This window comes from Microcaecilia unicolor, chromosome 4, assembly GCF_901765095.1.
Source record: "Microcaecilia unicolor chromosome 4, aMicUni1.1, whole genome shotgun sequence".
Classification (NCBI taxonomy): Eukaryota; Metazoa; Chordata; class Amphibia; order Gymnophiona; family Siphonopidae; genus Microcaecilia; species Microcaecilia unicolor.
Window position 1 is genome coordinate 36046864 of NC_044034.1, and position 23055 is coordinate 36069918.

General features: G+C 41.6%; 1 protein-coding gene across 15 annotated transcripts in view; it reads right to left on the minus strand.

Moving 5' to 3' along the window:
• The window catches only part of SYTL2 (synaptotagmin like 2), a 272074-nt gene that overhangs the window by 17251 nt on the left and 231768 nt on the right, over nucleotides 1-23055 (minus strand). For all 15 annotated transcript variants that reach the window (XM_030200133.1, XM_030200137.1, XM_030200136.1 and 12 more), the window contains 5 exons: nucleotides 16029-16198; nucleotides 13643-13745; nucleotides 12617-12778; nucleotides 7956-8034; nucleotides 3573-3672 (listed from right to left, as the gene is read on the minus strand). In XM_030200133.1, the coding sequence (XP_030055993.1) occupies nucleotides 3573-3672; nucleotides 7956-8034; nucleotides 12617-12778; nucleotides 13643-13745; nucleotides 16029-16198 (614 nt within the window). The remainder of the gene's footprint in view (nucleotides 1-3572; nucleotides 3673-7955; nucleotides 8035-12616; nucleotides 12779-13642; nucleotides 13746-16028; nucleotides 16199-23055) is intronic.

Genomic DNA, 23055 nt, shown 5'->3' on the forward strand with positions numbered 1-23055 from the left:
CATTTAGATGCCAACTTTGGATTCATTGTTTCATCACAAACCGTTTCAATTAAGACGTCACTTTTGGAACTTTTTATTTATTTGCATTTATATCCCACATTTTCCCACCTATTTGCGGGCTCAGTGTGGCTTACAATACTTTGAGAATGATGGAAGTACAATTGGTTACAGTACGATTATGGATTACATTATGATGAGTTATAGAAGACAGAGTAAATACAGGATATCATTTGGGAATAGAACATCAGAGGATAACAGTGGTGAGTTGAGAGGGGGACAAACAATATCGAGGGAACATCAAGGTCTAACATTCTTATTTGTGGGTAGGGTTTTAAGGGTGGTGAGGATACGGGAGAAGAGACTTCAGGATAGAGTGTTTTGGTGCGTATCTATTGGTTTGTATGGACTTCATGTGTTTTGATCCTTGCCGTAGATTTTCTCAAAGAGATAGGTTTTCAGTAGTTTGCGGAAGTCGGTCAGTTTATAGATCACTGCATACAAGCATTTTTCAACATAACACATTGACTGTGTTGTTAATCTGATGCAGGTGATTGTTAAAATGTGGCCTCGTTGGGTTTCTACAGATAAGATGTTTTACTAATAAAGTGATTTTCGCCATACTGGTTTCCAACTTTTCCTGTTTGGACTGGTTGTTCACCACTGGAATTAATTGCCTCTCTCATTTTTCCTCTGAATGGATAGGTACTACTGCTGAGATCAGGCTCAGGCGATGTGGGAGCAGTGATTTAAAAAAGCTGCTCCCACACACATGGGGGTCCTTGCATAGGCTTTTCCCATGTGCAGCTTTTTAAAATTGCTGCTCCCACTATATGTGGCAAGGCCTACACGTGTGTGTCCTGCACGTCTTTTTTTTATAGGACGCTCTATGTTTGGCAGATCCTCTTCTAAAATATTATGGGAATTCTCCATGTCCCGACCTGGACGTGTGTATTCCTTCTCCACATACTATCTAAAATCTGCCTCAATGTCCTCTTGTGGATTGGAAATTAGTTAAAAGAAATTAAAGTTTAAATGGCCAATTTTCTTAGTGGAAAAAGGTGAACAGTGGAAATCCCAAGGGATTTGTATTGGGACCAATTGTTAAATCTAGATCTAGAAATGGAAGCAACAAATGAGATGATCAAATCTGCAGTTGAGACAAAATTAAAGCTGATAAATCACACGAGGATTTTGAGAAATTTCAGGAGGACCTTGCAAGATTGGGAGACTGGCCATCCATATGCGCCGTGGGCGACCGATGACGGTGCTTCTTAGCCTTCTTCCGGTGCCCGTCATCGGCGCTCGGCGGTACCGAAGAGGAGGAAGTAGATCCCCCTCGGCCTCGAGGGATCGGGTCCGACAGGGTTCGGTCCCGATGGCCCTGGGTAGAGGGAGTGACCGGGGCCGATTGCCCGCGCGGCCGCTCACCCCTGCCATCTCCGGAAGACCGGCGGGCCAACGGAACCTGTGCTCCTGGGGTCGGTGCCGTCGGTGCCGATTTCGTGGACATTGGTACCAGTACCAAAGATGCGGCCGTCGACACCGATGCCGTCGAAGTCGACGTCGAGGGGCCGGCGCAAGTTCCAAAAAGACAGTCCCGAAGAACTTGCCTCGCCACCTGTGTCCGTTTCCATAAACCGAGACACAAGGTGCACGTCTTGGTATTGTGCTCCGGCCCGAGGCACTGGAGGCACCAAGCGTGATGAAATTTAATATAGACAAGTGTTAAGTGATGCATATTGGAAAGGATATCTCAAATTATAGCTACACAATACTAGGATCCACATTTGGAATCAACACCCAGAAAAAGCATCTATGCATCATCATGGACAATATGTTGAAATCTTCTGCTCAGTATGCGGTGGGGGCCAAAAATGCAAACAGAATGTTTGGAATTATTAGGAAAGAAATAGAGAATAAAACAAATGTCATATCTCTGTACACACTCCATGGTCCAACCTAACCTTGAGTATTGTATGCAGTTCTGATTGTCCTATTTCAAAAACGATATAGCAAAACTAAAAAAGGTGCTGAGAAGGGCAATCAGAATGATAAAAGTGATGAATAAATCACCTTTGAGGAAGGCTAAAGAAGTTAGGGCTATAACAATGAGTGCAGTGGAACAAGTAGACGCGACTTGATTGATTGTTTACCGTTTCAAGAAATAAAATGACTAGGGGAGACTCCGGAGTTAAGTAGTATTTTTAAAACAAACAGGAAAAATCATAATTAAGTTCTAGAACTCACTGCCAGAGGATGTGGTAAAGGCAATTAGCGTAGTTGTATTTAAAAAGGTTTGGACAAGTTCTTGGAGGAAAAGTCCATAAACTGCGATCTAGGTAGAGTGGGGAAAGCCACTGCTTATCCCCTGGGGATAAGCAGCATGGATTCTTGGTACTGTTTGGGATCCTGCCAGGTCCTTGTGATCTGGATGGGATCTCTTGGAAATAGGATACACTTAATGGATCTTTGGTAAAGCTTATGTACATATGGGATTTGCTTTGATAAAGAGTGTGAAGACTTATGCAATCAAAATCTTTTGGTTTCTTACTTTTAATTACTTATTGAATATTTCTATAATTATTGCAGTACTGTAGGGCCGCAAACTCAGGCTTTCAGGATATCCCTATGGCATATTAATATAATCTCATCTATTGAGTATCTAACAATATCTAGTTACAAAACATACCAAGCCACTTACTGAGTAACTGTTATAAATATTTTTGCCTTTATTAAATCTTCAATCAAAACAGTATACACAGATTATATTCCCTTACTTAATAATCATGCATTCTACTCATTCACACTAATCATACATTCTCATAAGCATAACCTTTATCTTTTATCCCCTTTCTTTACAAGAGTATATTGTGAGGGAATATAATCTGTGTATACTATTTTTTATTGAAGATTTAATAAAGACAAAAATACTTATAACAGTTAGTAAGTGGAGTGTAAGGAACATTAATGAGATATATTTGCATGCACTGCCTCCACTGTATGGGTCTTAGGATTTTAAACAAGGTTTAAACTATTGTGCTAACTACCAGACAAGAGAGACTGAACATTTCAAACCTGCATATTTTCATATCAGTGGTGCTGAACTCAGCCCCATCTCCCCACCCTCAAGCCAAATCAGTTTTTATGGCTGCCCTAATGAATACTATATGTAAGCAGTGGCGTACTATCATAGTTGCCACCTGAAGCACAGAAACCCCCCCCCCCCCCCCACCTCCTCCAAGCAAAAGGGGCATGCTTAGCAGTCGCACGGCTGTCGGCTCTGCTGTCCCCTGTCCTGGAACAGGAAGTTGACATCAGACGGGACATGGGACCAGCAGAGCCAACAGCCGTGCCACTGCTCGTCGCACCCTCTTGCGGCCTACAACCAGGACAGGCCGCCCTATCGCTCTGCCCTTGGTACGCTAAAGTGTGTATGAGATTTATTTGAATACACAGAAGTCATCACATAAAAATGTATCTTATGCATATTTATTAGGAATATACCGAACACAACTGGGTGGTGATGAGAACCATAGTACTGTATAAAAAAACATTAGAAGAAACACCATTACCATTTAACAAAAGAATTTATACGGTTGCCCCTTAGAAGTGGGAGACCTCTGCACTCTTTCACCCAGATATGCACCTCTCCAGTCTCAAGAGCTTTTTTTCCTGTAATTAAAACAAAACAAAAAGACTGAAGCCTGAACAGGAAAAGAAAGAATACATTGTATTGGAATGGAAGTAAAATAGATGTTTAAATACTGAACCTGTAGCATAAAAAGGGCAATTCTATAATTTAGGCACCTACATTTACCGTGTGTTATGCACATAAATGTTTAGACTAATGGCACATATCCTATATAATAATTCTCACCTGGAACATTCTGAAGCTCACTCTGTGGGAGGGAAACACTGAAGGCTAGGCTGCCCGGAACACTCACTCTCACTCATGCACCACTCACTGTCACTCAGGACCCGCCCTCAGCCACGCCCCTTCCGGACATAATTCGCAACCGCAACGTTCTAAATGAAGCCTCAAAAGCCCCTCTAAACCGGAACAGTGAGGCACCAGAGATATCCTGTTTGCCCATGCCTGCAAATCGGAAGTCTGAACTCTGAACTGCTGTATGCCCCGCCCTCGCGTCAGGAAATATCTGTGCCGGAGCACACTGCACAAAAGTAACGAGCAATCCCAATGGAAACACCATCACGGAGTTCGCAGGTGCCTTGAGGGGGGTTCGGGGACAGCTGCCTCGCTGACGACCGGGGGAGGGGGGTTGGGGGACAACTGGTTCGCTCACATCCGCTTGCGAGGCTCCAAACGCTATCTCCCCGTGCCTGCAGGACGCTATCTCCCTGTGCCTGCAGGGTGCTTCGGGGACAGCTGGGTCGCTGAACATGCCTCTACAGGCTGCAAACCCCATCTCCCCCTGCCCCACAACCTTGCTAGCGCCCGTTTCATCTCTCCCAGAAATGGGCCTCTCTTACTAGTATGTGTATATATGTACACAAAACAAGCATTCTGCGTAAACAACATTCTGCAAATATCTACTTAACTTCCATTTCATATATTTGCAAGGTAATGTAACAAAGGCGGAACTTGGGCAGGATATAGGTGGGGTCCCACCTATACATATAACTTACAGATTATTATAAGTTATGCTTGCACTTATGCCAGCTCTATAGCTGGTATAAGTGCCAGAACCTAAACGTTAGGCTTCAGGTTTTTCTCGGTTTGAAAAAAATCTTTTGAAATTTAAACATATATACAAAAAATAAACTATGGGCCTTTCATTCAAGCAGCAAGTATAAGGGTGGGAGCTGCTTCTACATGTATAACTGTCGCTCACTGGGGCTATAATCGGATTTTCAGTAGGATTATTTATTTACTTATGGCATTTGTACCCCGCATTATCCCAAACAAGTTTGGGTTCAATGTGGCGTACATCAAACTTTTAAAGCAAATTACAATAAGAGAACTATAACAAAAATACAAAACAATAATAGGTAAAATATCTAAGCAAGGAAGATGACTCATTTTGAAATAACAAATTAACTAAAAAAATAACAATCACCAACAGTGGCGAGGAAATTTACTAAAAAAAGAATGCTTTCAACAATTTACGAAATTTCAAGTAGTCAGTAACATATCTGAGTAACTTTGGTAGGGAATTCCATTTCCTAGTAGCTTGGTATGTGAACCTTGCATCATGAATAGATCTGTAATGAAGATTTTTACAACATGGAAAATGGAGTAGAAGATAGAATTACCTTTAGGTAATGCTCATTCAACGTCAAGAAACTAACAAGTATTGCATAGAGTCAGGTAAAAGACCAAATAAAATTTGATAAACAAGTACACAGTTTAAAAGTAACTCTTGTGTTTATTGGAAGCGAATGAGGTTTGATTAAAAGAGGAGCTGACTTGGTGAATTGAAGGGCTTTATATATGAGACGAGCCACAGTGTTCTGAGCTGTTTGGGTTTTTGATAAGAGAGACTTTTCGGCCTGAGTAAACAGCATTACAGTAATCAAAACTGGATAGCACTAAAGACTGAAAAAGCGAGTGAGAAAAGAAAGGCCTCAGTCTTTTCAATTTCCACAGAGAATTAAAGACACTAGAAATCACCACAGAAACCTGAGGTTCAAATGATAGGTATTGGTCAATAGTTATTCCCAAGATTTTCATGGTGGTAGAAAAAGGGTAGGACACATTATCAATACTGAAGTTTTTATTATTCAATAGGTGGGCAGAATGGGTTAAGATCATGCACTTGGTTTTACCCTTATTCAGTTTTAATGTAAAATTGGCAGCCCAAGATTCCATCAGATCCATGACGGGCTTAATTCTAGGCAAGTTTTCATCTAAGTTTTCTTTAAATGGTATGTAAATAGTGATATCATCAGCATAAAGGTATCAAAGCCATTTGATTCCAATAATCTACCTAGTGGGACCATCATTATATTAAACAGAATGGAAGAAAGGGGGGAACCTGGGGCACCCCACACACACAGAGCCAGGGTGAAGAAATGTTACCAGATAAAGTCAAGACAATATCAAGTAAAGTTAAGAAACCATTGAGCCACTGCAGGACTTCACCACAAATGCTAAACTGATCCATCAGACTCAGTAAAATATTATGGTCAACTGTGTCAAAAGCGCTGGACATATCAAACTGTAAAATCAAAATTTTCTTGCCCTGACATAGGTCCATCCTGAAATTGGTTATCAAGGTGGTAAGAACTGTCTCTGTACTATATGCAGGTCTAAACCCCGATTGAGAACTATGTAAGATATTATGAGTCAGAAGGTATTCCAGGACTTGACTGGACACCAGACTTTCCATTACCTTTACTAACAGTGGTATGGAGGCCACCGGTCTGTAATTGGATACTTCACTCATGCTAGACTTGGGGTTCTTAGGAATGGACATGAGAATTATTTTACCAAGTGGCATAGATGTTGACATCTACAAAAGATAAGTGAACTTTAACATCAATGTTTCATCTTTACTTTTAATGTTGCTACTAGAAAGTGCAATGATTATATTCAAGTAACTTGCCTCCTGCCAGCTGGGTTACAGAGTTCTGAGCATGATATATTTATATGAATATTCTATATTTTTGAAAGTATTTTGTGTTTGGTCTCTTAATTATTTGAGGACTCTCTGAGTAGCACTAGGGCAGTTTGGGGGTGGAACTGGAAATTATTCAGGCTCTGTTGATATGCCGAGTACCAGCAGTATCTAGATAACTTCTACTGGCCAGTCTATACCTAGATATTCAGCACCGATATCTGGGTATTGTCCAGCAGTGAATATTCAGGTATAGATCTACTACCAGGGATTGTCAACCAGTCAGGTTTTCAGGATACCCACAATGAATGCACATGAGATAAATTTACATGCACTACCCTCCACTTATCTCATGCATATTCATTGTGGGTATCCCAAAAACCAACTGGCTGGGTGTGCCCTGAAGACTTGGTTGAGAACCACAGATTTAAATGCTATGGCTGGTGTTTAAATCTAACAGTGACCAGGGTGTTTAAATATTGGGGAATGGGGGATATAAATATAATGATTTCCAAAATATCATACAGACATCTAGAGCAGAGGTTCTCAACTCAATCAATTAGACACACCTAGCCAGTCTGGTTTCCAGAATACTCCCAATGAATATGCATGAGATACATATGCATAGAATGGAGGTAATACATGTAATCTCATGCATATTCATTGTGGGTATCCTGAAAACTAGTTATGTGTGTCCTGAAGACCGGACTGAGAACCCTCAATCTAGAACAATACCTCTCTCCACACCACTACAAAAGACGCCTGAAAGAATCAGAAGGATAAAAACAATTTTATTTTACACTTCAAAATATCCAGGTAATTCAAAGAATAAACAATATAAAAGTAAATTCAATAATTAGACCAGGTACATGCCAGCATTCCAAAACGTCATACATCATCAGGGGTCCCCCCATAAGCTTCTGAATATTTTTTTGGTATAGTATGAAATAATATTGTCTGTATTCTTCATGAGTATGCTAGGGTCCTCCATTTATTTAACAGGACTAACTAGCACTGTGCATGTCCTTTAAATGAGTTATAATTGTTGTGTCCTCTCTATTTTTACTATAAGGGATGTGTATTCATTTCAAACATTTCTCATCTCATTTCATATCATTTTTAGACTGAAATGGAGGGGGGGGGGGGGGGGGGAATCATAAAATTCTAGGGTTTTTCTTATGTCATGAATAGTGCACACTATTTTTCATTAATGCATGATCTCCATGGCATTGCTCTCTGAATATTTTAAGGAGCTAAACAAAACAAAAAATCCTATAAACACAGGAAACTAATCAGAACAAAATTTTTGGCCTCACACGCCCGTAATACTATCTTTCTACCTGTCCTGCTCTGGATAGACCGATGTTACCCACTTACCTGTGGATGGTTGGGGGACATATTTAAGGGCAAGTTTTATCTCCCCCCTGTTCTCAATTGCAAGACCAGCCGCTGGTGTCTGTAAATTTACAAAAATACTCGTTAACCTAGGTAAACAGCACCTGTTTTTATATTTCATAGAATTTAGGGCAGTGTTTCCCAAGTTTGGTCCTGGAGTACCCCTTGCCAGTTAGGTTTTCAAGATATCCACAATGAATATGCATGAAAGAGATTTGCATATAATGGAGGCAGTGTATAAAAATCAAGTTCATGAATATTCAATGTGAATATTCTAAAAACCTGACTGGCAAGGGGTATTCCAGGACTGGACTTGGGAAATACCGGTTTAGGGGACACCAATTAGGAAATTAACACCACATCTAAGTTTGTTTTAACTTGTTTGGGCATCGGTGTAACTACAATGTGGGCATTTTGAAAGCAAGGGAAAACACTGTCTTATTTGGAATGCAACCTTTTACTGCCCTTCACCCACCCGCTTTTCTTATTTAGATTATCAGTGAGGCAAAGGCTCAGTTTCTTTCAGCTTCACCCAAAGTGGTCCCTATCCTCAATTAAACACAAACCCTCCTTCTGAGTCAGTTTTAAATTGTAAGCCCTGTTTCACCCCAAACACTTATTTTTCTTATCTGTCTGGACTATATAGTGAAGATACTTACCTGTAGCAGGTGTTCTCCGAGGACAGCAGGCCATTCATTCTTACATGTGGGTGATGTCATCTGCGTCACCTGGTGCACAGCGAAAATGAACTACTAAAGCTTTTAAAGCATGTGCAGTGACCCCACTGCCTACATGTGAGTGCCTTCCCGCCAGCCGTGAGAGCGCAGGACCCGCAGTAGCATAAAATAGCATACTACAAAAAGGAGGCAACTCTAAGGGGAGGTGGGAGGGTATATGAGAATGAATGGCCTGCTATCCTCAGAGAACACCTGCTACAGGATAAGTTTCTTTGCTTTCTCAGAGGACAAACAAGCCATATTCTCACATGTGGGAATCCCTATCAGGCTCACCAAAAAGAACACCCATAGGTCAAATGGGCCTCGCAACGGTGAGAACAAAATAGTAATTTACCTGAAACTACATACAACTGTGTAAGCATGCAGCCTGGAACATAACAAAATGGGCCTACGAGAGTGGAGTTGGATGCTAGACCCCAAACAAATTCTGCAGAACTGTCTGTCCAAACTGACTATCGCGTCGGGTATCCTGCTCAAGGCAGTAGTGTGATGTGAATGTGTGGACTGAAGACCACGTCACAGCCTTGCAAATTTCTTCAATGGAGGCTAACTTCAAGGGGGCTACTGATGCATGCAGCCATGGCTCTAACATTGTGAGCCTTGACATGACCCTCAAGAGTCAGCCCAGCCTGGACTTGTGAATCAAAAGCATTCTGTCAGACAACTGGAGATTGTGCGTTTCCTGATGGTGACCCCCATCCTGTTGGAATCAAAAGAAACAAAAAGCTGTGTGAACTGTCTGAAGGGCCTAGTCTGCTCCAAATAACAGGTCAATGCTCACTTGCAATCCAAGGTGTGCAGTGTGCTTTGACCAGGATGGGCATATGGTTTGGGAAAGAATGATCGATTGGTTCAGATGGAACGCTGACACAACCTTAGGCAGGAACTTAGGGTGTGTGCGGAGAACTACTCTGTTATGATGAAATTTAGTGAAAGCTGGATCCACTACTAGGGCCTGAAGCTCATTGACCTTGCGAGCTGAAGTAACAGCCATCAAAAACAGGACCTTCCAGGTCAAGTACTTCAGATGACAGGAATCCAGCAGCTCAAAAGAACCCAGCTGGCCAGAGATGCTCAAAGTGAAAAAGTTTTTGGAGCCTGGTCCGAAACCTCAGGGTCTGTATCAACATCAGGAGTTGTACTGGGTGCATCGATCCTTATGGCTGAGAGGCCTGTCTCAGACACTGGGGGTGGGCACGTATCAAGAATGACACGGGGACGGGAACCCATGGTAACTTAAGAGTGGGGATGGGGACGGGGACAGAGACAAACTTTGTCCCCATGTAATTCTCTACTTTAAAGCCTGTTAATGAATTGGACAGCCCAATATGTTTGAGTGATGCAGACATCAGCATTTGTGCATTATCGGAGCTGAATCCATGAGTCTATATAGATATATTTGCATTGCTCCATGGTGTGACCTCACCTTGAGTAGTGCATTCAGTTCTGGTCACTCTATCTCAAAAAAGATATAGCGGCATTAGAAAAGGTTCAAAGAAGAGTGATTAAAATGATAAAGGGGATGGAACTTCTCTCATGTGAGGAAAGGCTAAAGAGGTTAGGGCTCTTCAGCTTGGAAAAAAGATGGCTGAGGGGGGATATGATTGAGGTCTACAAAATCTTGGACTGGTGTAGAACAAGTAGAAATGAATCAATTTTGTACTCTTTCAAAAAGTACAGCTAGGGGACCATTCAATGAAGTTACATGGAAATACTTTTAAAACAAGAGGAAATATTTTTTCACTCACTACTACTACTATTTAGCATTTCTATAGCGCTACAAGGCATACGCAGCGCTGTACAAACATAGAAGAAAGACAGTCCCTGCTCAAAGAGCTTACAATCTAATAGACAAAAAATAAATAAAGTAAGCAAATCAAATCAATTAATGTGAACGGGAAGGAAGAGAGGAGGGTAGGTGGAGGCGAGTGGTTACAAGTGGTTACGAGTCAAAAGCAATGTTAAAGAGGTGGGTTTTCAGTCTAGATTTAAAGGTGGCCAAGGATGGGGCAAGACGTAGGGGCTCAGGAAGTTTATTCCAGGCTTAGGATGCAGCGAGACAGAAGGCGCGAAGTCTGGAGTTGGCAGTAGTGGAGAAGGGAACAGATAAGAAGGATTTATCCATGGAGCGGAGTGCACGGGAAGGGGTGTAGGGAAGGACGAGTGTGGAGAGATACTGGGGAGCAGCAGAGTGAGTACATTTATAGGTTAGTAGAAGAAGTTTGAACAGGATGCGAAAACGGATAGGGAGCCAGTGAAGGGTCTTGAGGAGAGGGGTAGTATGAGTAAAGCGACCCTGGCGGAAGATGAGACGGGCAGCAGAGTTTTGAACTGACTGGAGAGGGGAGAGGTGACTAAGTGGGAGGCCAGCAAGAAGCAGATTGCAGTAGTCTAAACGAGAGGTGACAAGGGTGTGGATGAGGGTTTTGGTAGAGTGCTCGGAAAGAAAGGGGCGGATTTTACGGATGTTGTAAAGAAAGAAACGACAGGTCTTGGCGGTCTGCTGGATATGAGCAGAGAAGGAGAGAGAAGAGTCAAAGATGACCCCAAGGTTTCGAGCTGAGGAGACAGGGAGAATGAGAGAGCCATCAACAGAAATAGAAAACGGGGGGAGCGGGGAGGTGGGTTTGGGGGGGAAAATGAGAAGCTCGGTTTTGGTCATATTTAATTTCAGGTGGCGTTGAGACATCCAGGCAGCAATGTCAGACAAGCACGCTGAAACTTTGGTTTGGATGCAAGGTGAGATATCAGGGGTAGAAAGGTAGATTTGGGAGTCATCAGCATAGAGGTGGTAGGAAAAGCCATGGGATGAGATTAATGAACCAAGGGAAGAAGTGTAGATAGAAAAGAGGAGGGGACCAAGAACAGAACCCTGAGGTACGCCGACAGGCAGAGGAATAGAAGTAGAAGAGGATCCACCAGAGTGAACACTAAAGGTGCGGAGGAAGAGGTAGGAAGAGAACCAGGAAAGGACAGAGCCCTGGAATCCAAGTGAGGACAGGGTATCGAGAAGTATGCTGTGATCGACAGTGTCAAAAGCAGCGGAAAGTTAAGCTCTGGAACTCATTGCCAGAGGATGTGGCAACAGTGGTTAGCGTATCTGGGTTTTATAAAGTTTTGGATGAGTTCCTGAAGGAACAGTCCATAGTCTGCTATTGAGATAGACATGGGGTAAGCCACTGCTTGCCCCAGGATTGGTAGCATGGAATGCTGCTACTAATTGGGTTTCTGCCAGGTAATAGTGACCTGGATTGGCCACTGTTGGAAGCAGGATACTGGGCTAGATGGACCATTGGTCTGACCCAGTATGGCTATTCTTATGTTCCTGTTACAGAACAGGCGCCTCATATAGGTGTCCTAATACAAAATCAGGCCGAAAGAATGTAATTTAAATAGGGCACTTGCATTATTTATAAACACAAATAGGTCCCTACAAAGTACTACCACATATGGCATAGAGTGGGCCTTGAGCATAGGCACAGGCACTGACATTTGTTCATGTAAATGAACATACCAACTTCATACATCTACACACATAGATTTAAGCATGTTATAATTTATGCATGTACGTGCAAACTTTGCACATGCTCTACTCAAACTCCATTCCTGTGTATGCCTTCTGGCAAAATATGTACTTTGATGCCAATGTGCATACTTTTACGTTGGTCAGTATGACAGGTTATTTACATGTGCATGTGGCCACAAATTGTGGGAATAACTTTATAAAAACTTTCTCCACAATGTTTAAAAAAGAATAATCTTTGGAAGTTAATTATTTCTTTTCTTTATTATTTTAATTTCAGTTGTTTTGGTGAAGTTAAAAAAGAACAAGAACAAAAAAACTAAACAGTATTCAAACAAAAAAAAATGCTGCCACACTAAATATATAAAGCAAACTGATCTTACTCTTGGCTTAAGTGGAAACCAGTTCATTTGTTTGTTGTTCCAGTTCCAGGTTGCCAAATCCAGCTCTACTTCACCCAGGAAACTATTGCGTCCAAAGGTGTCATTGTGCCAGACCGATAGGTTTAGTTTCTGGGTCAGTAGAGTCTTCTTGTCAATCTTATACTGTGAGGGGAAAAAAAGGTAAGAAAATAATGAGAAAGAAAGGAAGATGCCAATCAAAAAACATCTCACAATAGAAAGTGTAATCTGCCAGCACAAGTAATAAATGCATTAAAAAGAGCTATTGAGCAAATACTTCATTGTGGCAATATACTGTAATCTTCCAAAATCATGTATATAATAGTTTCAAAAAGACAATCACATAGAATAATTAAGTACTGTAAGGATTATCACTCAGCCATAAAAGCTGGAATGTAACTCCAATTAAATCTGCAAGCAATAGTCAAGGACATTGCATGATCCTTAAAATTCCCTTGTCTCAGAACAAGCAATATCACAAGTTTTTGAAATTTTATAATGCAAGTAAAATCTCACAATGTGTTACATATCTATTTTCACGTCAACATTGTAAAGTCAAATATACTGGATACCAAACGCCGACTGACAAAACTCTTTCAAAGAAACCCTGACACGGCCAATGTTTCAAGTTAACAATTTTGTGTCAGGGCAATAACTTGATGTTCCCAGCATCTTGAAAATTTACAGCTACACCGTCACCTTCACAGCTCCAATAGCTATTTTAGGTACCCCTGATGCAGCATTTTAAACACAAAACATTGGGAATCCGGAATGTTCTTCAAATAAAAAGAAATGAAACAGGCATGTACATCTTCAAATACATACAGAGTATAAATGCTCATGGCCTTTGCTTCGGTGACAGATACTTGGACGCAAACAGATATTCTGGGCCAGTCCAAGGATAAATCACCTTTCTTATCCTTTTTCAGAGGAGAGGCTCTAATGAACTTCTGAAATGTAACTTAGAGGAAGTTGCTTGCAGCAGAGTTGTAGAAGTTTGGTACATACCCGCAGTATTTCATTGTAAGCAGGATTTAATGTTTTCTTCCTCACAGCAGTCTTCCTTTTGCCCATTTTGGCTTTATCTGGAAGCAGGTAACTTTTCACGTATCTAAAATGAATAGGACAGAAAAGAGAAATGTGTGTCTAAATGAGCATTTAAAGCTCATTACTAAGGGGTTTGTAAATATGCCACTACCCCATACTCATTTATTCATGCTTTTCTAACAAAAGAGCTCAAAGTATTACAACATATCAAATAAGGCAGGCAAAACAATAACATAAATCATACAAAGGTACAACTTAAAATGCCATCAATATTTTGAGTAATTGCACATCCGAGGACCTTCAACACAGACCCTAGCGTCATTGTTTCTTTTCAGCACTATTTTTGTGCTCATCTTAACTGCTGGACTCTTGATGAAGACACTGGCCGAAACACGGACTGCGTTGAGCCCATTCTTAGATGGAGCCTATTGTTCTTGTCTGACTACAAAGGGCCTGCACCACCTCCAGTTGATTTCAGAATACAGCAGCAAGACTCATAGAAGGTTGCAAGCGACGTGACCACATCACACCATTTTTGCAAAAACTTCATTGGCTACCAGTACAATACAGGGCTAAATTTAAAACTCTATGTCTGATCTTCAAGGCCCTGAAAGGAAATGGCCCCGAGTACCTGAAAAATAGGATGATCCTCCATACACCGCCAAGGACACTAAGGTCCTCCAAAGGACTTTCACTAACCACACCCTCTCCAAAAGACATTACACAATGTGATACCGGCAAGTGAGCCTTCTCCGGAGTAGCCCCCACATTCTGGAATGCACTGCCTGTGAAAGTCTGCGCTTAACAGAAGACTATCTCTACTTCAAGAAGCAGGTGAAAGCTTGGCTCTTCAACCAGGCCTTTAATGGAAAAAGTAACTAACTCGTTAGTCTCACTCACACACACAAGGAGTGACTCGGGCTGCATATACTGCAGCGGGACATGTTTATCCACTCCTACCCTAGCTGAGATATTTAACCATGTCTCTGACCTCATGTGCAATGTTCTTCAAATCATGTTCTTACTTTGTAACTCTTCCTACTTTCTTACCTATCTATATGTTACATCTTTGCTTTACCCTTCACTATCAATTATAACGTTCTATTACATATTGTGTTGACATCGCAAGTAGTATACTATGCCATACTTTGTATTGTTTTTGAATATTTTTACTGCTATAATTGTCTATTGCTCATGTTTGATCTATTCTTACTGTGCACCACCTTGAGTGAATTCCTTCAAAAAGGCGGTAAAGAAATCCTAATAAATAAATAAATATACATACTGTCTTCAAGCAAAACACTGGTGTATATATGAATAAAGGAGTTGTATTTTTATCCTGACTTATCGAATTGTTCATTCCCACCCCTCCCCCTTTTTTTCATGTTGACCTTTGTGGGACTGTTTGGTTTTCTGGTTGTTTTTTTTTTGTTGGAAAATATTGTATGCACACCACAGTCCAGCTATGTGAAACAATGCCAACAGGTAGGCAGAGTTACAGTTTATCTTCAAAAGGTGACTTCAAGTACTCATGTTAAATCCACTCGGGACCTTCGAGGACATCGACGGAAAAATCGCGCCGGTGAAGTCAAAGTCGTCGATGGTGGCGGTAAAATCACACCTCGAAAATAAATCGACCGCGCGGCCACAAGGCCGCAACGAGACGCCCCCGCTAAAAGACGAGGGAAAAACAAAGTTCAGCGGTTATTTTTTTTACAGAAATGAAAAGAGAAAAACGGAGAACACGAAGAGTAAAAAAGTTTGCGGCGAAAGCGCGATCCGGTTTCCGGGGCTGACAGAGAGAGAGACGAACGCGGCTCTCTCCAGCGCAGAAAAGAAGAAACTGAGCAGGAACGGTCACGCACTGGCAGGAAGGTGGCCGCGCATGCGCGGTGGGCGTGCCCTGCATGCGGGACCGCCCGCGAAGTTTTCTTCCGGTTGGTGGGGGCTGCCGTGGACGTCAACCCAGTCGTGAGAACAAGCAGCCTGCTTGTCCTCGGAGAATCATGTTTTTCAGAACACTACTTGAACATGAAAACACCACATGATCAACTTGCCTCTAGAATTACCCTGTTTAAGTGATGATGCTCTTCAAAGCTTAATTTGAGAAATGTCAAACGGAATCCTGACAAAAGAAACTGAAGTAACTTGTTACAAGTCAGTAGTAAGCCTGGTTATTTTAAGTGATTTTATTCTTCATTCACTTACTGATTAAAAAAAAAAAAAAAAGTCTTGCATTGTAATCATGACTTGACATCTATCCATTGCTTGGTATTCTTTTAACCAATAAACTGCAGAGTTCACAACAGCAGAGACCCATAACAATGCCAAACTGAACTCTACTTACGGATCAGACCGCTGTTTCTTCACGTCTGCCACAGCCAAGTCCTTGCATTGAGCAACAAAAACGTGGAACTCTCGCAACTGCTCAACATAGTCAATGGCAAACTGGATGTTTCCTTTAACATCCACATTACCAAAATCACCACTGTAGATGCTCATCACACTTCCACTCACCTGTTAGTGTTAGAAAAAACACACATTTTCATTACCACTTTAAGAAGCAAGTTTCCTCTGAGTGACAAAAACCACCAGGGCAATATCCAAGAGTAAAATGAAGAGGCCAGATGAGAGGCAGTGAAGGACCATACCCTGCTATGGAGGAGAGCTGTGTATTTCTTCTGATCCTTGCTTTTGTTATAGACCAGAAATGCTGTAGCCTGATACTCAGAATCCCTAAGAATAATTTTGTACGCAAACGTTCGGCACCCCTAGTCAAACTATGTTTCAATGAACAGAAACTGACATAGCCTCTACATGGTACAAAATTAAACACAACGGGGGTTATTTTAAAAGCCTTGTTCACAATCTCCAAGTGGACATACTAGTCTTTTTAGACATATGGAAATCTGGACCACATAGTGGGGCTTGTGTGGGACTACAATCTTTACACATTTATTCTCTATTTAAGGAGCGACTAAATAGCTAGTCAAACACACAAGGACTAACATTGGCTGCTTACTCTGTGCTGTCTGTTAAGGTGTTTTAAGTATATTGTGTTGACATTGTAAGAATGCAATGCCATAATGCGTACTGTTATTTGAATATTTTTACTGCTATATATGTTTGTTGCTTATGTCTGGATTATACCTGCTGCAAACTGCCTTAGGAGATTTTGTTCAAAAAGGCGGTAAACAAATTGAAATAAATAAGTAAGAATGCAAGAAAAAAAGCTTAACCAATGGCTCGTACACCCAATGAAACGCACATCCTTTTGGCCTGGACTTTACACAAGGGATTAAGGGAGTCATTCTCTTCAATCACTATATTAAAATTGTGGCCTCACTTCTTAATGAGCAGCAATTACATGTGCAGGTTTGTAAAGCAAAGCAATCATATATGCGAGTGCCAACAACTCTATGTGAACGCTGCCAGGTCCATGTTATTTTTTAACGTGTATGTTTGTAAAATGGCTGCTCCTGATTGCAAATACATGTGCACTGCTGCAGGTATTTTAGAGAAGACTCTATGCTGGCAGATCCTTTCTAAAACACTACTGAAACTCAACAAGGTCCAACTTAGACATCTCAGTTCTTACATTCTATGTAAAATAGGGTTCCACATATTTCTACAAATTTATTGCACAATTACTATTAGCGAGTTTTTGTTTGCTTGGTTTCTTGGGGGTTTGTTTGTTTTGGGTTTTTTTTTTTTTTTTTTTACAGATTCAGTATACAAAAACAGCAAATATGCACCTCTTTTGGAAACTTCCAAATGTTTCCTGTAGCCAGATGAGAATCTTTTTCCATTCTTGCTTTTAGATCTGTTTACTTTTTATCAGAGTTCTATAAGGACTTCTATCTCAGAAGCATTCTTAGGTCTCCTTGCACACACGGTATATGTTTGATCTCCCCACAGATCTTCAGTAATGTTCAAGTCTGGGAATTGTGAAGGCCATTCCAAAACCTTTATCCTTCTTGTCTGTAAATACTTAACAGTTGTGTTCGATGTATGTTTTGGGTTGTTGACTTGCTGAAATATTCGACCTCTTTACAGCTTCAATTTTTTTTACTGACTGTGGAACATTAACATCTATGATACGTTATTTACTTGAATTCACTCTTCCTCTCACCCATATAATCCTTCATTTGCCACCAGTTACCAGGCAGCCCTAAAGCATAATAGAGCCAACCCCATGTTTCATCCTTCAAGGTGCTCTTTTCTTAAAATGCTTCACTCTCTTCTCCCAATGCATCTTTCACATAATTTCAGGCTAAGCATATTTTACACCAGTGGTTTTCAGCCTAGTCCTTAGGGACCACCTGGCCAGTCAGGTTTTTCACGATATCATTCATTCATTCATTCATTCAAGCATTTATATGGAGGCGTAGCCTAGTGGTTAGTGCAATGGACTTTGATCCTGGGGAACTGAGTTCAATTCCCACTGCAGCTCCTCGTGACTCTGGGCAAGTCACTTAACCCTCCATTGCCCCTGGTACAAAATAAGTACCTGAATATATGTAAACCGCTTTGAATGTAATTGCAAAAAAAACCTCAGAAAGGCGGTATATCAAGTCCTATTTCCCTTACATTTATACTGCTTAGACCTAAGCGGTTTACAGTTTCATTTTACAGGTACTGAGTCTGTCTCTAGTGGGCTCACAATCTAAGAATACATTGTACTACTGTTGTACCTGGTACAGAGGGTAACAGAGGGTTAAGTGACTTGCCCAGGGCCACACAGAGCTGCACAGGGAATTGAACCTAGTTCCCCAGGATCTCTACCCACTGCTGACAATAAGGTAGGAGCAGGAATCGAAACCAGTTCCTCAGGTCCATAACCCGCTGCACTATTAGGCCACTCCTCCAAATAAATATGCATGAGATAGATTTTCATGCACTGCCTTCTTGGTATGTAAGTCTCATATATGCCTATTCATTGTGGATATCCTAAAAACCCAACTGGCCAGGTAGTCTCTGAGGACTAGAAGACCACTGCTTTAGACAATTAGTTCGTTTATAAAAGGTTTAGACCATTTTCCTGAGTCCTCATTGAAGGTATTTTGTTGGTTTGATATGTTGTAAACTAAAAAGTTTAAACATGTCAACTGTTATTGGACAGATGACCAAAAAGTCTAAAATAATACATTAAAATAATCTTCCTTTTTCTTACAAACTTTTTTCACAGTTCCCAACCATTCTATTTCACAGTATATAAATACCCTTATACCAAAAGATTTAGAAATCCCATAAACAAGGAGCTTATTCCATCCCACTGGGACAGCTGCCCCAAAGACCTGTGAATGCCAACTATGTTCTGCATAATGTTCACAAGAACCACCACCAACAAATTACCCTGCAAAGACTGCAAACACCTCCCTAGCATGTAAATATTCAGTCTTTTGATTCCGTAAAAACTTAATCATCATAGCCAATCAATTAAAACAGCATCACTCCCTAATAAGAAGCCAGTACAACTATAAGTCTGCAGAAAAAAAAGTTTCCTTCTGACAATTCTCTCATGCAAGGTCACTGTTGTATACGTAATGCTGTCCTGTTGATATATTTATTTTATTTGTTACATTTGTATCCCATCTTTTCCCACTTATTAGTAGGCTCAAAGTGGCTCCGGTGTGAACAAATACAGTATAGGGGTACTATTAAAGTGACAAGTACATTAAAGAAGTATCAGTAAATAGGTTGGGGTGATTCAGACAAAATGTTAGGGTGTGATCATGCGTCGGGGTTGAAAACTGTCTGTTTCCTGATTAAAATGCCATATTTCATTGTTCGGTATTTATCTCAGATACTGTGGGGTATGCCTTCTTGAACAGGTGAGTTTTTAGGTTTTTTCGGAATTCTAGATGATTATTCGTAGATTTCAGGCGTTTTGGTAGAGAATTCCAGAGCTGTGTGCATATGTAAGACTACTACATATATGGACTACTACTTACTCCAGTGTAAGCTAAGCTTTCCAGCAGGTCATCTGCTGTGATCTGTGAGTTGTTTTAGATCTGACTGGTTTTGGGGAAATTTTATCAGGTTTTTCTTGGTCTTCCAACTTTAACAGTATTACTGAATTAATGATATATGAAATTGATAGCTGGAAGCACTTAGAGATATTTTTATAGCACTCCCCTTCTTTTTAAAGAGTGAATTTTCAAATGCTCAGATAGCCGGTTAGAGGACCCTGTGGTTGTAGAGATATAGAACTATCACACTCTGAGACATTAGAGGTCAGAGTATTTGTTAAAAAAATAGAATTACCTTCACCTTGACTAACTGATAGCCTAATGAAATCAATCAACTTTTTTGGCCTTAACAATTGTTTTAAAAGTAGTAATGAATTAACTAGGCACCCAAACTTTTACACCTGCCATATTCATTAGCTTTTTAAAAATTATTTTCAATATGTAAACAAAGCTGCATTAAAATTTGCAGAAAATGTTTTAACTTTGAACCAAATGGAGGCCGTGTCAGTTTCTGTATACTTAGGGATTCATTGAAAGCATACAATTTGAGCAAGGGCGCCTAAACTTTTGCACACAGCTGTAGAACACAAAAGCATAGTCATACCTAGGGGTTAATATGAAAGCCATTCCATAAATGCAGTTTTAAGCAGGAAGGGGATATTGGTCAGCCCAATGACCCAGTTTGGGAGACCCAGGTTCGGTTTCAAGGCCCAGGCCCAGGCTCTTGGTTCTCAGGTCTGAAAAGATTGGAAACACTGCAGATGTAGCATTCACAGCCCCTAAGAATGGAGGAGGGAGCCATGGCTTTCATATAACAGCAACACCAACAGGCAAATAGGAGGGAAAAACCCAATGCCTATGAATAAAGGCCCGTGCAGACAGAAGGCTGCCTGAGTTGTAGAATGGCTAGAGATGAGAAACTATGAAGCCCCAAGCTAGAACACCGTAAGGAAAAATTATGTTCTTACCTGATAATTTTCTTTCATTTACTCATACCCCAGACCAGTCCAGACCAATGGGTTATGTCCATCCACCAGCGGAGAGAGACAGAGAAAACGGTTCCATGTACTTCGCCTTTTAAGAGTATTGTGCAGCCTGGAATGCTCAGTATTTCGAATAGCAAGCAATGGTGCTCTCAACTGCTATAAACAAGAAGAGAGAAAAAACTGGAAACAGGAAAAACAGAGCTTACCAGAAGTCCAAGACTTCCCAGGTGGAAAACCTACTGGGCTCTTGCACGACAAAGGGCAGCCAAACCACCCGTCCAAGGCAAAGGAGAGGTACCACTCAACCTTTCTGTCCATCATGCAGACACACTCCTGTAGCAGGAGAAGCGGCTCATCAGGGAAGGATAGCCCAGAGCCATCTAGAGATGGAATCGCAAAGTAGAATATAAAGTAAGGATGAATCCTGAAAAGGCCACCACATCCAAAAGCAGAAAATGGATCCAATCACCAACATGGAGGAGTCAAATCCTAGAAGAAGCAACAAGGAAACAAACCAAGAAAACAGCCTGGGTGGGTGTCTGGACTGGTCTGGTATGATTAAAGGAAAGAAAATTATCAGGTATGAACATAGTTTTTCCTTCCTTGTCATCAATTCCAGGCCACTCCAGACTAATGGGACGTAGCAAAGCAGTCACAATATTAGGGTGGGAAAGAAACATTATGATTAGGATAACACCAATGCCTCAAGAGACAATGGAAATGTCTATGAAGACAGTGAGCAGCATTCTAAGGATGTCTCACCTGAGATGTAGAAAACCAGAGGCTCGCGAGCTACTGGGAGAAGACAGACTCCCCGAAAAGAGAGAAAGGAAAAAACATCTGTAAGGAAACCAGAGCCCAGAAAAAAAACCTGAAGAGCTCGAGGAAGAAGCCTAAGGAGTTTGAAAAGCCCAGAGCACAGAAGTGGAACTGCAACCACTGACCAAAGGACTAAGCGAACTACGGCCCACCAACAAAGACGGAGGAAGGCACACACAAGCAAAAAAAAGGAAGCCCCTAAAAAATGAGACTGACCACAACCCTGAGGCATAGACGCTCAGAACACTCAGGAGAACACAGAGGAACATCCCCTCCTCAGAGGGAAAGGAACAGAATAGAGTTACACAAGACTCAGAGCCAAAGACCAAGAACTGCCATCTGGCCACCAGCCATGTTTGGTCCTGCAGCCTGAGATGGAGGTAAGGTCAAAAGACAGGTGGAACTATGCTCCCCGCCCAGAAAGGACAAGAGCCATGCCATCACAGACAGGAGAAAACCAAGAAACAAAAACACTCCCTAAGGAGAACGAAAAGAAAAAGACATGCCCAGAGTCAGAAACAAAGTCCCATTAGAGCTCTCAGAAGTTAACAACCCGCAGTAAGAGAACCACGCCAAGCTCGCAGGGAAGGGACACAGCAGACAAGGAAAGAGGTGACTAGATCCCAAATCCGGAACTGCACCAGGCTCAACACCAGAGACAGTACCATCCTCACCTGCCATAGCGAGTGAGGCGCGTCCTGAAGCTATCTTCCTGAGAAGGCACTCAGCCCGACCAGCAGAGAAGCAAGAAAACTTGATTTCCAGAAACAGAAAAGACCTGAAGTCTAGAGATTAAACATGGCTCGGCAGCTGGAACAAGGTCCCACAGCCAGAGACGGATCAAGGCCCCACGGCCAGAGAGGGAGCAAAGCTGACCCTCAGAGCTGGAGACAAACTCAATATCCTGAGTGGGCACCCACCTGATCCCCAGAGATGACATAAGGATCAGCAACGAAACATGAAGTAAAACCCCACAGCCAGGAATGGAGCCAGACCCAAACTGCGGCGATGGAGGAAATCTTAACCGCCAGAGATGTAGCAAGATCCAACCACCATAGTCAGAGCATGGCTCGTCCTCCAGAAATGGAGTAAGGCTCATCATTCAGAGATGAAGGCTCGCCATCCAGAGAAGAATCAAGGCTCACCATCTAGAAATAGGGTGCCATTCAGAGAATGAGCAAGTCTGAACCATCCACGACGGACACTGCAGAAAAACTAGACGTGGAGCAAGACTAGATCTACCAAGATGGAGAAGGAAGACTAAACTCTAAAGATGGAGCAATGCTCAATATCACAAGCCTAAACACAGCAGTATGGAGCCAACAGAAGATAACAATCCTTGAAAGAGAGATAATGGTTGCCCTAAGAGGATCAAGTGACAGATCAGCCAGCAAACAGGCTGGCCAGCCTACAAGAAATAGGATGCCAGCCCTGAGATGGGATGGCAGCACATACTGATATGACAGACTGTCAGTCTCTCAAAAGAGGGATACCCAATCAGAGAAAAGAATGAATGCCAGTCCAGTAAAAGCCATAATGCATCGATAGAGATAAGGTGCCATGTATGCAGACACCAGTCCCGGAAATGAACAGAATA